This window comes from Cervus canadensis, chromosome 18 (assembly GCF_019320065.1).
Source record: "Cervus canadensis isolate Bull #8, Minnesota chromosome 18, ASM1932006v1, whole genome shotgun sequence".
Taxonomy (NCBI): domain Eukaryota; kingdom Metazoa; phylum Chordata; class Mammalia; order Artiodactyla; family Cervidae; genus Cervus; species Cervus canadensis.
The window spans coordinates 29608866-29625132 of NC_057403.1; the positions used below are offsets into that span (position 1 = coordinate 29608866).

At 51.0% G+C, this 16267-nt stretch overlaps 1 protein-coding gene across 3 annotated transcripts in view; it reads left to right on the forward strand.

Annotated features, from left to right (window-relative positions):
• ANKRD27 (ankyrin repeat domain 27) overlaps positions 1-16267 on the forward strand; it is a 59302-nt gene that overhangs the window by 28722 nt on the left and 14313 nt on the right. For all 3 annotated transcript variants that reach the window (XM_043435579.1, XM_043435578.1, XM_043435580.1), the window contains 10 exons: positions 2390-2482; positions 3877-4004; positions 4476-4558; positions 5491-5606; positions 6732-6824; positions 8613-8810; positions 10631-10690; positions 10774-10893; positions 11978-12022; positions 15536-15658. In XM_043435579.1, coding sequence (XP_043291514.1) covers positions 2390-2482; positions 3877-4004; positions 4476-4558; positions 5491-5606; positions 6732-6824; positions 8613-8810; positions 10631-10690; positions 10774-10893; positions 11978-12022; positions 15536-15658 — 1059 coding nt within the window. The remainder of the gene's footprint in view (positions 1-2389; positions 2483-3876; positions 4005-4475; positions 4559-5490; positions 5607-6731; positions 6825-8612; positions 8811-10630; positions 10691-10773; positions 10894-11977; positions 12023-15535; positions 15659-16267) is intronic.

Consider the following 16267-nt stretch of genomic DNA (forward strand, 5'->3'; position numbering starts at 1 on the left):
TTGGAGTCTAGCCCTTGGGCAAGTCTGTCTCTCTGAGCCTCTGTCCGTTCTCCTGTCTACCCTGGGGAGCATGTTGTATATTTCACCCCTACAGGATGCTTGTGAGGATCAAATGAGATTTTTTTTTTTTAAATACTTATTTATTTAGTTTGGTTGGGCTGGGTCTTAGTTGTGGCCTGCCGGATCTTTAGTCTTCATTGCTCTGGGTCTTAGCCACTGGACCAGCAGGGAGGTCCTTAAGTGGGATATTTGAAAGTGCCTTTTCAATGTGTGAAGTGATCATTGATGCACTTCCTTGCTCTTGCAACACTCCTCATCTGGATGTCCCCGTTTCCTGATTCTCTGGTGTATTCTGTGTGGATCGCCCCAAGGCTGGCTGTTAGCTTGGATGGGCAAGGTGGGTACACAGCCCAGTATGCCCCTCTTGTCTGGGCTGTCAGACCAGCTGGTCCTGCCTTCCCCGGTGAAGGCTGGTCGACACCCCCAGACTTGGGACAAGGTTGCATCATCCTCATGGCCAGCCATGGAGCCCGACCCTTGGGTCTTGAGGGGATGAGACCTGAGAGCTGCCTGCCTTGACCTGTATGGAGAGAGCAGTTACTTGTTGTGTGTGATGTCAGCATTGGGATTTTGTCTGTGGCGTTGCCTCTGCCTCGGTGCAGTTCCATCTGGAAGTGTGCAAGGTCATAGCTGCTTGGTGGTGGTATTTCCTGGGGAAAGAGCCCAAGTGTATATCTAAACAGCAGGTGAGGTTTCTGAAAAGTATTAAGTGTTTCTAAATCAAATAATGTTTTCCTATTGACTTTTTATATACTTTAATGTAGTTTCGTGGAAATTTTCTCCCCAAGACATAATCCTAGTTGAGATGACTATAAATATTCTTTAAGTATGTTCATTGGTGAAGGCTTGAACTTTTGGAAAATAACCATTACTGGGGTAACTTTTACCTTTGTGGACAGAAAAAAACAGGGCAGAACCCAAATAGTATTTCCACACTTCTCTGCTCCAGCTTTGCAGGCTTTGGTTCACTCCTGCTTTACTGGGCTTCCAATAAATAGGGTTTACCCTTTTCCCAGATTGGTCTTAGCTGATATGCTATCTCTTCTGGTCATTGTTCCCTGAAGATTCAATCTTAGAAGATCTGTCTCTTTTCATCACTGCCCTGTAAGCAGTCACCCCAAGTGGAGGAAAGAGCCCCAGATTCACCCGAACAATCAGGTCTTTGATGTTTTTCTGACCCTAAGCTGCTCAGCTGCAAATCACTGAGTAAAGCAGTCGATAGAGCTTTATGCAGCAGACACCAAAGGGAGCAAAGGTAGCTCTAATACTGAGGGGTTGTTGTTTGCCAACACAACCCTGTGAGGGCGGCTGGTGTGAGGGGCCCTGATCGGCGGTGGGCCCCGGAAGTGTTGGCAGCTTTATCTTTAACTGGACCGCCTACGTCAGAACTTAGGGGGCCACAGAGAGCTGACCCCATCATTTTGTCAGGGTCTGGCAGCAGCTGGCTGGGAACAACTCTGTCCACCTTCCGCCGCATTCTTTCCAAGGTCGTTAATCTGTCATCAGAAAATGGAGTCACAAGTGCTTAGGTGAGCATTGAGTGTCTCTCTAGAAATGATTTCATAAATTAAGAATATTTGTTTGGATTTTTATATCTAGGTAAAAATAATCTGCACAATGAAGTTTATCTGTTGAGGTGGACCCAGTAGTTTATTGGACTTTGGGCCAAGTGGCCGTGTTGTCTGATGTTTCAATATGTATGTTCAAGAAGCACAACCCTTCTCTCTGTTGCTGAGAAGCGTAGATCAGCCTGTCAAATGGTTCTCCTGTCTGTGTGTGCTCAGTCGCTCTGTTGTGTCCGACTCTTTGCGACCCTGTGGACTGTAACCTGCCAGATTCCTCCGTCCATGGCATTCTCCAGGCAAGAATACTGGAGTGGGTTGCCATTTCCTCCTCCTGGTCTCCTGTCTGTGGGTCTAGATAAAACGCAGGGGACAGAGCTCTGCAGGCATTAGGGCAGATATTGTGAGAGGTGCGGGAGGCCAGGACAACCTAGGTTGCCCTGGGGATGATAGTGCTGTGTGCACGCCACCTTCCACACTTAGAGATGCTACATTATACACACACACTCACACACAGCCGATACACTGCCCACCTCCCACATCCCTGCTGGGAATTCGTCGTCAGAGCCCCGCTTCCTGGAGAGGCAGATGGGGAGCCCCTCTCCCAGCATGATGAGGGTCTGCTGTGTGGCTCAGTAGGGGCGGGGAGAGGCACTGCCTGGCCGCTCTCTGGAACATGGTGCTGATTGTCCTGGGTCCTCTGTTTTCAAGGACCTGCACTGCAGTTCATGACATGTGATAACATGGCTTATCGGCTTTTTCTGCAGGAGTCGGAGGGATTTGGTGACAGACTGTTCCTTAAGCAGAGAATGAGCTTACTGTCTCAGCTGACCTCAACGCCCATCGACTGCCTGTTTCAGGTAAGACGCGGGAGGTCCTGGGGGTGCCAATGTGTGAGGAGTGCTCCGTCTTTTATTTTTTAACATATATTTATTTTTGTTTATTTGGCTGCTGCTGGGTCTTAGTTTCAGCATGTGGGATCTAGTTCCCCAATCAGGGATCAGACCCGGGCCCCTTGCATTGGGAGTCTTAGCCACTGGATCACCAGGGAAGTCCCAGGAGCTCTCCATCTTTCCTCACCTTTTGAGTCTCTGTAGAAGCCATCAGGGTGGTTTGCATAGTTCAACACGGAAGTCCATTTTGTGCTCAAGGAGGCGGTAGGGATGCTGGGGTCTTATGGGATCAGCTTGCTGCCCATCTTCTCTGATGTGAGCTGTGCTTCCCACGGAATGGACCCTTGTGAGTGGAACCCTCTGCCCGCTGTCCTCCTCTCTCCATTCAGCAAAACACGGCTTGTTCTTCACCGTCTACTCGGTGGCACCTCACTGGCAGCTCTGCCAGAATGAGTGCCTCTTCGCAGCTCCAGGAACCCGCGTTATAGACACCTGTGGGCTGGGAGCACAGCAGCTGGTGGTGGTTTGATCCCCAGGCAGTGCAGGAGGCTTCCTCCTCGGATCTGATCTACCACGGGGGGCTGGCGAGGTGCCCTGGGAGGCAGTCATCAGGAGGCCACCGGCCAGAGTGGGTTCCATGAGCTCTGCGCCCCAGAAAGTCTCCCTCCATATAGGGACTATATCTGGGAGTAACAGGGGTGAGCCCTGCAATTAGCAGGGGTCTCCTGCTAATTGCAGCTGTTTTGAAAGCCGAGGCTCTATTAGATTGTAAGACAATTGTAATCTAAAAGAAGGGTCAGAATCTGTGCCGACACTCAGGGTGGATTGTCCCCCCATGCCTGTTGCTCTGGAACTTTTGTCAGACTGTTAGTTATGGAAAAATCATAATGTTTACCAAAATGAAAGAGAGTAGTATGATGAATGAACCTCCATGTAGCCATCTCCCTAATCTTGTTTCATTTCTATCCCCTGGCCCCGCTTTTGCCATCCATCCAAATTATTTTGAAACAAGTCCCAGAGAACAGATCATTTCATCCATCCACACATAGTTGGGCTTCCCTGGTGGCTCAGATGGTAAAAAAATCTGTCTGCAATGCAGGAGATCTGGGTTCAGTCCCTGGGTTGGGAAGATCCCCTGGAGGAGGGCATGGCAACCCACTCCAGTATTCTTGCCTGGAGAATCCCCATGGACAGAGGAGCCTGGCGGGCTACAGTCCCTGGGGTTGCAAAGAGTCAGACACAAATGAGCTACTAAGTGCACACACATAGATACATGTTTCTGTAAGGATGCTCCCAAAATTCACAGCTTAGAGAATGAATCGTTCCAACCTATCAACAGTGTTTTTGATGTCACTTTTTAGCATATCGCATCAGGTAACCAGAAGGAAGTGGAGAGACTTCTGAGCCAGGAAGACCAAGATAAAGATGCCGTCCAAAAGATGTGTCACCCTCTGTGTTTCTGTGATGACTGTGAGAAACTCGTCTCTGGGTAAGAGTCCCCCTCAGCACCGGGAAGGGGGAGACTCGGGGCCTGGGTGGAACTTTCCCCCTCGTTCGCTGTGCAGTTTGGAATAAGGAAGTTATCCTTGCTGCACTCTGCTTCTTCTGCTGTAAAGTGGAGATGGTAACCTCCGCCTCTTTGGCGAATTAGATGGAATAAAAACACTTAGCACCCTGTTGGGCTGCTTAACCTGGGGAGGCGGGCAGAGGGCCTGCCTAAACCTCGGAAAGTGGGTTTTAGATAGAGGACTGTCAGCTCCTCCCCACAACCTTTTCAGTTTCCTCTTATCTTTATCGGGCTGGGTGTGGGGAGGGCACCGGCAGAAGCCGTGGCTGATGATCTCCGGGACGCTATAGACGAGACCCAGCCTGGATCACACCGGAGGTCTGTCTTCTGGTCCCAGGACCCCAGCCTGTCCATGCCGCGGGTCTATTTCTCTGTGTCCTCTTTCCCTTTTAGGAGGCTGAATGACCCCTCAGTTGTCACTCCATTCTCCAGAGACGACAGGGGTCACACACCGCTCCATGTGGCTGCCCTCTGTGGTACGTGGTCTGGCCTCTGTGCTCTCAGGGCAAAGGGATGAGGCCAAGGGTGTCCCAGAAGAGCCTGGCTGCTGGGGGAGGTGGTGTGGGGTGGTGGAAGGGATTGTATCACATGCCCCCCGCCCCGGGACTTTCACGTGCTGTCCCTGGGCTAGAAGAGCATGTGCCCGGCCTGTGTGGATGCCTGACACTGCCCTGGGCTGGTGGTCCAGCCAGGCAAGGCTTGAATCTGAACTATGAGACTGACCTCAGAATTGAGGTTCTTATATTCCTGATTTAAAAAAAAATAACTTTACTATCTTTATTTTTTATTCTATATTCTTTTCCATCATGATTTATCATAGGATACTGAATATAGTTCTCTGTCTTCTAAAGTGCACAGTCAAATAAAAGTGCACATTCAAGGTAGAAAACACAACATCTGTAAGCTCTTTCCATCCTCCAGTCATCTGAAGATTGTTTCGATCCATGACTGTCTGAAACGTCAGCACGCTTGAGTGTGTGTGTATATAAAAGATATGATATTGTGGGGCTCACAATGTCTGTGGGGTGCTTTTTTTCCACTAGGCGATATATAAAAACATTTCTCCACGTCAGTATTTCTTTTTTCATGGTCGCACAATATTCCATCCTATGAAGTGATGCACCATGGACTCTTCCGTGGACATCTAAGGCTCTTTTCTCCTTCCTTCTGTGGCTGTGGCAGGGGGGTTGGGTGGGGGTGGGGCTGGAGCCAAACTGCCTCCAGAGGGGGAGCACCACCCCCAGAGTGTCTGGAGTCTGCAGCGTGTGACTTGACGTTAGCTCTGGTTCCCCCCACGCAGAAAAATGCCTCCTGGCTTGTCTCGTGCCAGCAGATGAGAGGGTGAAATAAAGTCATGGCTTCGCTCACTGGTTTCAGAAAGCCCCCCTTCTTCCCTTCTGTTCTGCAGGGCAGGCGTCCCTCATCGACCTCCTGGTTTCCAAGGGCGCGGTGGTGAACGCCACGGACTACCACGGCTCCACCCCGCTCCACCTTGCGTGTCAGAAGGGCTATCAGAGCGTGACGGTGAGCAGCTGGGCTCTGCTCGAGGCCTCACGGGGCTGGCCGCTCCTCTGCTCCACGTGGCTCTGTGGGGGGGGCGGTCACAGCGAGCCTGGGGTCTCGGGTGCCTCCCCCAGAGTCTGCTGGGCAAAAACTGTTAGATGTAGATTAGAGACGTCACGGTAATCCGCAATAAGAAGGGCACCCCTCAGGTACTAGAAATATTTTAGATAGGGCCCCAAGATGGACTTTCCCTTAGACTTAATACCTACGGGTGAGAAGACAGTCCAGAAACTGGAAAGCAAAATTGTTTTGCCAGTCAGTGATGTTTTGATTTCAACCGAAGTTGTTTGGTACTTAAAGTGCCTCCGTTCCTGCAAGTGATTGATGGGGGTTGTTTTTCTTTTAAGTTTTTATTAGAGTATAGTTGATTTACAATGTTGTGTTAGTTTCAGCAAAGTGAATCAGTTATACATATACATATATCCACTCTTTTTTATTTTTTTAATGATCTCTAAACTCTCAGGAAAGAGGAGTGATACTTTTTTTGCTTTTATTTTTTAAATTTTCAATTTTTTTTTGTGTAATTGAAGTATAGTTGATTTACAATGCATAAGTTGCAGATGTACAGCAAAGTGATTCAGTTATATATATATATGTATGTTTGTAGTATATTTACAGTGTACAATTTTTTACCTTTTTAATTTTAATTTTTTTAGGCCAATACATGTCTGACATTGCACACAAGACTCAGCGCCCTGGGGCTGTGGGGAGCTAACCTTCATTGACTTATTAAGCACGAGGCCCAGGGCCAAGTACTTTTTTTTTTCTGTAACTTTTTCTTTATTTTCTGGCCGCAGCATGCAGGACCTTAGTTCCTTGACCAGGGATTGAACCTAGGTCCCTTTCAGCGGGAATGTGTTGCCCTAACCACTGGACCATCAGGGAAATCCCTATAGTATATATTCTTTTTCAGATTGGTTTCCATTATAGGGCTGATCTGATTTTAATTGTAAAGCAAGTAGATAAGGTTGAAAATGGAGAGCGGGCAACAACCGCCTGTGAGGCCCCAGGCCGTGCTTCCGGAGGGCCCCAGGCCTGCCCTGCCACGCTCGCTGGTGGTCACCGCTCTCTCCTCTCCCTTGGAAGCTGTTGCTGCTGCACTACAAAGCCAGCGCCGAAGTGCAAGACAACAACGGCAACACCCCGCTGCACCTGGCCTGCACCTACGGCCACGAGGACGTAAGTGGTCCTTGCTGTCCCCAGGGAGGGTGCCTTACCCTTTCTCACTGGAGGAGAAATGTGAATTTCACATTTGTTGCATGTTGTATTTTATGTTCACAATTATTGGAACATTTGGTGTATTATTTTTTTAATTAAAAATTTTAAAAGCATGTTACAGATGCTCTACTGAAATAACAGAAATCTAAAACATAACTGCCTATTGTCTTTTCCTGAAATCTCATGCACCATCCCTGCTGCCATCTGCTTCTTGCCTGTGTTCGTCCTCAGTCTTTACATGTTATATTTTTGTGGTAATATCAAGGAATTTTACCATTTCCATTTTCGCTTAATATTTAACTGTGCCTGTGTTTTTTTCCCCCTAACCACTCTCTCCTCTGCTTCTCTCCACGATGATATACAGGTAGATTTATACAGACCAAAGGTTAGGTGGTTGAGGAGTGAAAATGAGATCATACCCTACACATGTTAAAAATATATATTTATTCTTATTTGGCTGCATTGGGTCTTTGCGACGTGTGAGACCTTTTGCTGCAGTTTGAGGGCTTAGTTGCCCTGCCGCATGTAGGATGGTTCAGCAAGCAAAGCATCCACCTGGAATGCAGGAGACACAGAAGGCATGGGTTCGATCCCTGGGCTGGAAAGATCCCCTGCAGAAGGAAATGGCAATCCGCTCCAGTATTCTTGCCTGGGAAATCCCATGGAGAGAGAAGCCTGGCGGGCTACTGTCCATGGGGTCGCAAAGAGTCAGACTTGACTGAGCAACTAAGCACAGACATACATACAATGTGGGGTCTTAGTTCCCCGACCAGGGATCGAACCTGCGTCCCCTGCATTGGAAGGCAGACTCTTAACCACTGGACCACCAGGGAAGTCCCTCTGACATATTTTTATGCAGCTTATTTTCCTAATTTACTATATAGTGGACATCCTGTAGGTCAATCAATGTAGATCTAGCCCATTCTGTAATCACTACACAATAATCTGTCATGTGTATTGTGTCGGGGTCCCTGAGGCCACTCCCCAGTTCAGTGACTCACTAGGAAGGCTCACAGGACTCAGCGTACAGTTGCTTCACAGCTCTGATTTGTTGTAGTGAAAGGACACAGAGCAAAACCAGCCAAGGGGAAGGTGCAAGGATGAAGCCCGGAGGAAACAGGGACAGGCTTCCGAGAGTCGCTCCCTGTGGAGTCACTCAGGACACACTTATTCCTCTGGCAACGTAACAACACGTGCATGGTGTTTCCCACCAGAAGCTCATCAGGGACTCAGTGCCCAAGATTTTGGTTGGAGGCTGGGCATGTGAACCCTCTCTGCCTAGCATGTTTCAAATTCCAGACTCCCAGAAGAACAGCAGGTGTTCAGCATAAACCAGTGTTGGACAAACAGTTTAGGCCCAGTGAGCCCATCTTATCTATCAATCAGGGCACTGTGAGAACGGTCCTCAAATCCAAGCTGCCAAGGAACTTGGCCAGTCCAGGGCCAGACCCGCAGGCAGGCCTCTCACGGGATGATGGTAGGGCCTACTCTGGGAACTCCTTTCTACACATGATATGTGGCAATTTATTCAGCCATTCTAGTTGATTGGCAGTTGGGTTCTTAAAAAATAAAAATTGTGTCCTGATCAGGTTACCTGGAGCCCTGGAGGTGTAATGTCCTCTTACTGCACGTTTGCGTGGCAGATGGCACCTGGATGGAGTCGGGATATAGGCTGAGGCTGCAGGGTGCACAGATCTGCCGGGGGCCTGGCGTGTGAGCTCACGGGGGCCTCTCCCATTCTGTTCACAGTGCGTGAAGGCTCTGGTCTACTTTGACGTGCAGGCCTGCAGACTGGACATCGGTAATGAGAAAGGAGACACCCCGCTGCACATCGCTGCCCGCTGGGGTTACCAGGGCATCATTGAGACCTTGTTGCAGAACGGGGCGTCCACAGAGACCCAGAACCGACTGAAGGAAACACCCCTCAAGTGTGCGTTAAACTCAAAGGTAGCGTTTTTCCTCTCAGAGCGGCAGTATGACTTAAAAAAAAAACACCACCATCCGCAGATCAGGTCTCTGCCGTGCTGTTCATATTGCATTGGTCCCCAAGGCTAGAATGTGTGCATACCCGCTGTGCTAACACCTGGTTGTTAATGAGGTTCATGCAGTCATATTATTTTACATCTTAGTAGGGGTTTTTCTCAGTGTCCTATCTGGAGCTGCTCCCGCAGAGTTTGCCTCTGAGGGCTGTTGGCTTGTGAGCAGATAGAGTGAGAGGAGATGGGGCAGTGGCTCTAGCCAGGAAGAGCAGGGGTGGGGCATGGAGACAGCAGCGTCAGCTCTGTTCCCTGTTCTGCAGCCTCAGTGCCTAAAACCTTACTCTGAGTCGGCCGGCTCTGGATGTCATTGAGTATAGTTTCCTCCGTAAATGATTCATTAATGAACTACTATCCTTTCCTGCCAGTAACTTCTGGACACACGTAGTTTGGGGCCACATGTCATGCAGTGCTCACTTGCAAGGGGGTGGGGAATGGGGGGGGTCCTTCCAGAGGCCAGGCCTGTATGCCTTGTGGCAGCAACCCTGTTGAAGAGATGCCCACAGAGAAGCGTTTGACCAACTAGCCGGGGGAGCGTAGGGCCACCTGCCGTGGCCATCTGAGGTCCTGATGTCCAGGCCAGCCTGGCTGGTGGCTCGCGCAGGTGATTCTGTTTCCATGCAGGTCTCCAGATGTCTCTCTTTACACAGGCCCTACTTTTGCCTTTTGATATTTTATCATATCATTCCCAACCCTCATCTAGGGAGTTCTTTTAGTTCCTGCCTGTCTTCTAGGAGTACCAGTTTTTGTTTTTAGACTACTTTATTGAGGTATGAGTGACATACAGAAAGCTCCTCAGATGGTAAAAGTCTGCCTGCAATGCGGGAGACTTGAGTTCGATCCCTGGGTCAGGAAGATCCCCTGGAGAAGGAAATGGCAACCCACTCCAGTGTTCTTGCCTGGAAAATCCCATGGATAGAGGAGCCTGGTTGGACACGACTGAGCGATTTCACTTTCAATTTCATTGAGGTAATGTTTGACATACAGAAAGCTGTGCACATTCAGCGTATGCAACTTGATGGGTTTGGAGATCAGTCCCTGCCCATGAGACCAGCACCACAGTCTCTGCTGTAAACAGATGCATCACCTCCAGATGTTTCCCCCCGCCCTCTTTGTTTATTATTATTATTGTGTGTGTGTGTGATAAGGTCACAATGTAAGACCTAGTTTTTGGAGTTTTCGGAGCCAAGTTTTCAGAGGTTTAAATCCCTGCTCCTGGCCCGGGGGAGGGGAGTGGGCTCAGCTGCCCATGACCTCACGGGGTCTCAGCTTTGCAGCAGCCAGAGCTGGGGGACTGGGTGAGGCCATCCTTGGCCGGAGATGCCCATGAGGGGCTGAGGGCACCTCTGTCCTGGAGCTTCTCCCAAAGGCCCCTCCAGAGGGAGATCTGCAGACAGAAGCAGCAGACAGCCGTCCTGCTCGGCTCTGAGCTGCCCCCACTTGAGGCCCCTGGCTGCCAGTGGAAAGGCCACATTTTAGGCCTGTGGACAACCAGCCCAGGCTGGACCAGGCAGCCTCTGAGGCCCCTCTGTGCCTGGGTTGCCTTGTCCTCTGAGCCCGTTGGTGGGGAGACCGGCTCCTCCTGCTGGACTTAGTGTGAGTCTGAGTAGGTTCCCGCCTGCCATGGGCCTGGCTGGGCTGAGTGCCCTCCCGAGGAGGTGGGGGGCACCATACAGGTGATGAGACTTCGGTTACTCACCTCAGGACTCATCCGCATCCGCTTTGTCCTAGATTCTGTCCATCATGGAAGCCCACCATCTGTCCTTCGAGAGGAGGCAGAAGTCTTCAGAGGTAAGACGGCAGGGCTGCGCTCATCGGCCCTGTTCGCGACCAGCCTCTGTCTGGCCCTCACCCCCACTCTCGCCGGACTGTAGGTGTCTGTGCAGGCCCCTCAGTGCTCCATGGACTCCATCAGCCAGGGCTCCTCCACCTCCAGCTTCTCCTCCGCGTCGCTGAGCTCCAGGCAAGAGGAGCCCAAGAAGGACTACAGGGAGGTGAGGCTCCCAGACGGGAGGGTGGAGGGGACCCGTGTTCTGGGGGCCAGTTAGAGCCCTGGCCTGACGGGGCCATGCCGTGTGCTTGGGGGAAGCCCAGCCGCCGCCACCTTGCCCTTCATGGACACACATGCTTAAGTGTGTGTGTGTGTGTGTGTGTGTGTGTATGGGAGTGGGTGTGTGATGGGAGGGGGAGTATTCTAAGAAGCCTACAGGTAGAGTCACCTGCAGGTCCACTGCTTTAAGATTATGTTACCAAGCACGTTCTCCGTCCTTCCCTCCTGCTCCGTCAGCTCACTTATTGACTTGGTGTGTCGTTCCTGACTTCCTGCAGAGTTTATGGAGATACTTAGGTGTCCTCTCGAACTGCCTTTTATAAAAGCTGACTTACACCCCGTTTGTTTGTTTTTCCCTGTCTAACTTACCTTAGAGCTTGTCCAGAGTCAACCCACAGAGCCGACCATGGTGTGGATGCACCCCAGTTCCTCCCCTGTGGTTGGGAAGCCCTCACTGACCCCACCCCGGGGCCCCTCCACCCCCGCCACCCCGAGCTCAATGCAGAACCACAGCACAGAAAAGCCCAGAGACACGCTCCAGGGTTTAACAGAGGCTTTAACCTCATGGCATCCGTAGCTGTTGGATAACGAGAGCTGAATAGATGCAGGTCTGGTGGGTGGTCGCCCTCTTAGGAAGCACTTGGGCTCCAGGTGGCTGGTGTCCCACTGTGCCACATGAGTGGCAGGTCATCTTATAGACCTTATGTGGAAGCTGCCCTGTATGAACAACTTTGGGGATGTGTTTGAAAGATAATGAGATCAAGAGACATGAAAGCTACTAGGTCTTCAGAATGCTCTTTTTTTGTTTTTCTAATAATAACATGAATTTCACCTTTATTTAATCATTTTGACCATGAGTCTTGTGGCGTCTTAATCCCCAGACCAGGGATCGAATCCGGGCCCCCAGCAGTGGAAACACTGAGTTTTAACCACTGGACCACTAGGGAATGCCCAGAATGTCATTTTTATTGTTTCTATTCTTACCATATTATTATATTTTCCCTTACATTCTTTTTCCTTTTATTAAGGTAGAAAAACTTTTAAGAGCTGTTGCTGATGGAGACCTGGAAATGGTGAGTTTTATTTAATAAGTAATAGAGTTTACTTTTTAGAAAGCTTTAGGTTCATAGCAAAAGTGAGCAGGAAGTACAGAGTTCCCATATGCTATCTCCAAACACATACAACCTCCATAGAAATGGTGAGTTTTTAGAAGTGAATTTCAGATGGCTTGCTCTCAGCTGAAGCAGCTGTGCCCATGTTTTTTGTTTCCAGGTGAGTTAGGAGCTGTGGGGGGGGGGGGTCTTTGTTCACGTTCACGCAGAAGGGGTGCATTTCATGAGTGATGGTGATGGGCTGGGATGTTCCCTCCCTCCAGTAACAAGGCAGGTGGGATAAAGCCTCAGAGGGAGCCTGCCCCCGCCTTTTAGACATTCGTATTCCAGGAGGGTGGTGATGCTGGCAAGGGGGCCGGACCCCACTAGCCGAGAGCAAGGTGAACAGGCTGGGTAGGGGATGGGTAGAGGTGGCGACGGGGAAGCCAGAACACAGAAGGCGTTGGTGTGGCCCTGCAAGGAGCTGTGGGTGGTGTGGCATCCTGGTCAGGGGGCTGAGTCCCAGGCTTGGGGCTGAAAGGACCCACAGCAAGCAAGTGTCCAGATGAGATGGCGCTAAGGTGTGCGTCCTAACCCTTCCTGTCAGGTGACGGGGAACAGCTGTGACATCACTGGGGATGCCCATGGGCAGTTCCCCCGGCTTCTCTTCCGCTTCCTGAAAGGAATTTGTTCTGTCTTCCACTTTATTTTTTAAAAATTTAAAAAAAAAAAATTTTTTTTTAATGTATTTGGCTACAACGGGTCTTAGATGCAGCATGTGGGATCTTTAGTTGTGGCCTGTGGGATCTAGTTCCCTGACCAGGAATTAAACCGAGGCCCCCTGCGATGGGAGGAAGGAGTCTGAGCCACTGGACCACTAGGGAAGTCCCCTGTCTTCCACTTTAAAAGGAGGAGTAAATTCGCCCTTACCAGATTTGGAGCCTTGAGTGGATCGGGTTTACAAGAGCGCTTTTAAGAGTCATGTTTCAAGAGTGCTTCTCAAGGATGATGGAATTTGGGGTGATGGACAGAAGTTCCTGGGATCTGATTAGCACAGTCTCCGGGGGTATATAGAGTCGGAACATAGTTGTCAGTGTCAGCCTCTGCCCAGAGCCCACTGTGAACCCCTCAGCCTGACTCGCGGCTCTCTCATGGGAGGACCCGGGGTGTAGATCTGGCCGGTGCTGGCTGCTCCCTTCTCAAGACCAGCCCCGGGGAAGCCAGCGTTCTTGAGGGAAGCCAAGGAAGAGTTTCTCGGGCTCCTACGAGTGTAGAGAAGAGACTGACCCTTCCTATGTCGAGGCAAATCTGCTCTTCATCCTGTGGGTGGGCGAGCGGGTGGGGGCACTCACGAGGAGCTGAGCAGAGGCAGGCTGCCCAGTGCCCGGTGGTCACCACCCAAACCCATCCACACACACGACAGAACCCCCATCCCACAGCCTGAGGCCACCGCCCCTCAGCCCCCTTCCCCCATTTCGTACCTTCTAACCACTGCCAAGAGGAATCGCCCTGAGTCCGGTCTGTCCCAGCCAGCCTGGGAGGTGAGGCCTTTGGCCTGGGTGGAGTATTTGCTGTCAGCGATGTGGAGGGTCCCTGGAGGAGGGATGTTTGGGGGTGCATAGCATCTTCCTGGGGCCCTCTGTCACTCCTTGCAGGCATTTGCTGACTTCCCCAGGGCTCAGAACCAGGTCTGGAAATGTATTCGTGTTTTCTCATATTTAATATCCTAGAAACTGGCCTTTACTGGAACACAGATTTGACCTGTTAGGGGTCTTTTCAGTGCTTCCGCCTGTGGGCTAGGGCACTAACGTGGAAGGGATGCTTGTGGAGTCAGAGAGCCTGTGTTTAGGTTCTGGCCACCACTTCCTCATCGTGTGGTCTTGAACAAGTTGTTGGCCCCTTGAAGTGAGTCTGCTCCCCCATAAGAGGAGACAGACTGCTTGTCGAAGCAGGACAATTAGACAAGAGGAGGTGCTCGCGAGATGCTCCAGGACCAGGGCTTTAAAGCCGTCACCCTGAAGCAACACCACGCTGCCCCTTTCTAAGACAGAAGAAAGAATCTAACACAAGCTGCAGAAACGGTAGCTCAGTCGCTCTGTCACCACTGAAAGGATTTAGAGAGGCCTGAGCACAGGAGACCCTGGAATCCTCAGGAGAGAGCACCACCATGTATAAGCTACTTCGGTGGTGGAGATGTAGACCTGATTTGGGAACGTGTGTGTGTGTGTGTGTGTGTGTGTGTGTGTGTGTAGGACACTGTGTGTGTGTGTGTGTGGGACACTGTGTGTGTGTGTGTGGGACACTGTGTGTGTGTGTGTGGGGGACACTGTGTGTGTGTGTGTGTGGGACACTGTGTGTGTGTGTGGGACACTGTGTGTGTGTGTGTAGGACACTGTGTGTGTGTGTGTAGGACACTGTGTGTGTGTGTGACACTGTGTGTGTGTGTGTGTGGTGTGGGCACTGTGTGTGTGTGTGTAGGACACTGTGTGTGTGTGTGTGACACTGTGTGTGTGACACTGTGGTGTGTGTGTAGGACACTGTGTTGTGGTGTAGAACTGTGTGTGTGTGTGACACTGTGTGTGTGTGGTGGGACACTGTGTGGTGTGTGGACACTGTGGTGTGTGTGTGTAGGACACTGTGTGTGTGTGTTAGGACACTGTGTGTGTGGTGTGTGTTGTGTGGGACACTGTGTGTGTGTGTGTGTGTGTGTAGGACACTGTGTGTGTGTGTACACTGTGTGTGTGTTGTGTGTGTGTGACACTGTGTGTGTGTGTAGGACACTGTGTGTGTGTAGGACACTGTGTGTGTGTGTATGACATGAGGCACTGTGTGTGTGTAGGACACTGTGTGTTGTGTGTAGGACACGGTGTGTGTGTGTACACTGTGTGTGTGGACACTGTGTGTGTGTGTGACACTGTGTGTGGTGTGGTGTGTGTGTGTAGGTGACACTGTGTGTGTGTAGGACACTGTAGTGTGTTGTAGGCACACTGTGTGTGTGTGTGACAGACACTGTGTGTGTGTGTGTAGGACACTGTGTGTGTGTGTAGGACACTGTGTGTGTGTGTGTGTGGGACACTGTGTGTGTGTGTGTGTGGGACACTGTGTGTGTGTGGGACACTGTGTGTGTGTGTGTGGGACACTGTGTGTGTGTGTGTAGGACACTGTGTGTGTGTGTGTGACACTGTGTGTGTGTGGGACACTGTGTGTGTGTGTGTAGGACACTGTGTGTGTGTGTAGGACACTGTGTGTGTGTGTGACACTGTGTGTGTGTGTGTAGGACACTGTGTGTGTGTATGACACTGTGTGTGTGTGTGTGGGACACTCTGTGTGTGTGTGTGTGTAGGACACTGTGTGTGTAGGACAGTGTGTGTGTGTGTGTGTAGGACACTCTGTGTGTGTGTGTGTGTGTGTGTGTGTGTGTGTAGGACACCATCACTTGTCCAGGGGCTGGGGATGGGTTTTAAGTCCCTGTTTCTCCTCCCTGCCTGACACCAGGTGCGTTACCTGCTGGAGTGGACGGAGGAGGACCTGGATGAAGCGGAGGACGCTGCCGGGGTGGCGGACCTCGAGTTCTGTCACCCCTTGTGCCAGTGCCCCAAATGCGCTCCAGCTCAAAAGGTTTGGCGTCTCTTCTGTTGGAAGGTGGGGGTGGGAGTAGACGGCACGTTCTTCCTTTCCTCATAGGAAAGTTGTCCCCTTCTCAGCCCTAACGGCTGAGTGCTGGTTGCAGGTGTCCCTTGAGACAGCTCAAGGTGGAGGAAAGTGGACACTCGTGCAGGACCAGCTTGGGCCGCCTGCTTTCTGAACGTGCAGGTCAGGGCACAGGGCCACGCACGAGGGGTTGGTGTTTCAGTGGTTCTCAGGGCCCCTGAGTCACGAGGCAGGAGCTGATGAACAGACACACACCAAGCGGCTGTGGCCGTGTGGCCCTGGTCCCCTGGGGAGGCTGCAGGCGCCATCCACTGCCCTCTGCCTTTGCTCATGTTGGTGCACCCTCTGCGGGAGGGCCCCCTCCTAGCACAGAGAGACGCCTGTTCCCCCCCACCCCCCATTTCCCCAGTGGTAACAGCTTGCAGAAGCACAATACATAGCCTGACCAGGGTATCGCTATGGATACAATCCATCCGTCTTAGATTTCCCCAGTTTTACTTGTGCTGTGTGCATGTATATGTATTTAGTTCTGTCTCATTTTATCACATGTGTAGGTTTGTGCATCCACCACCACAG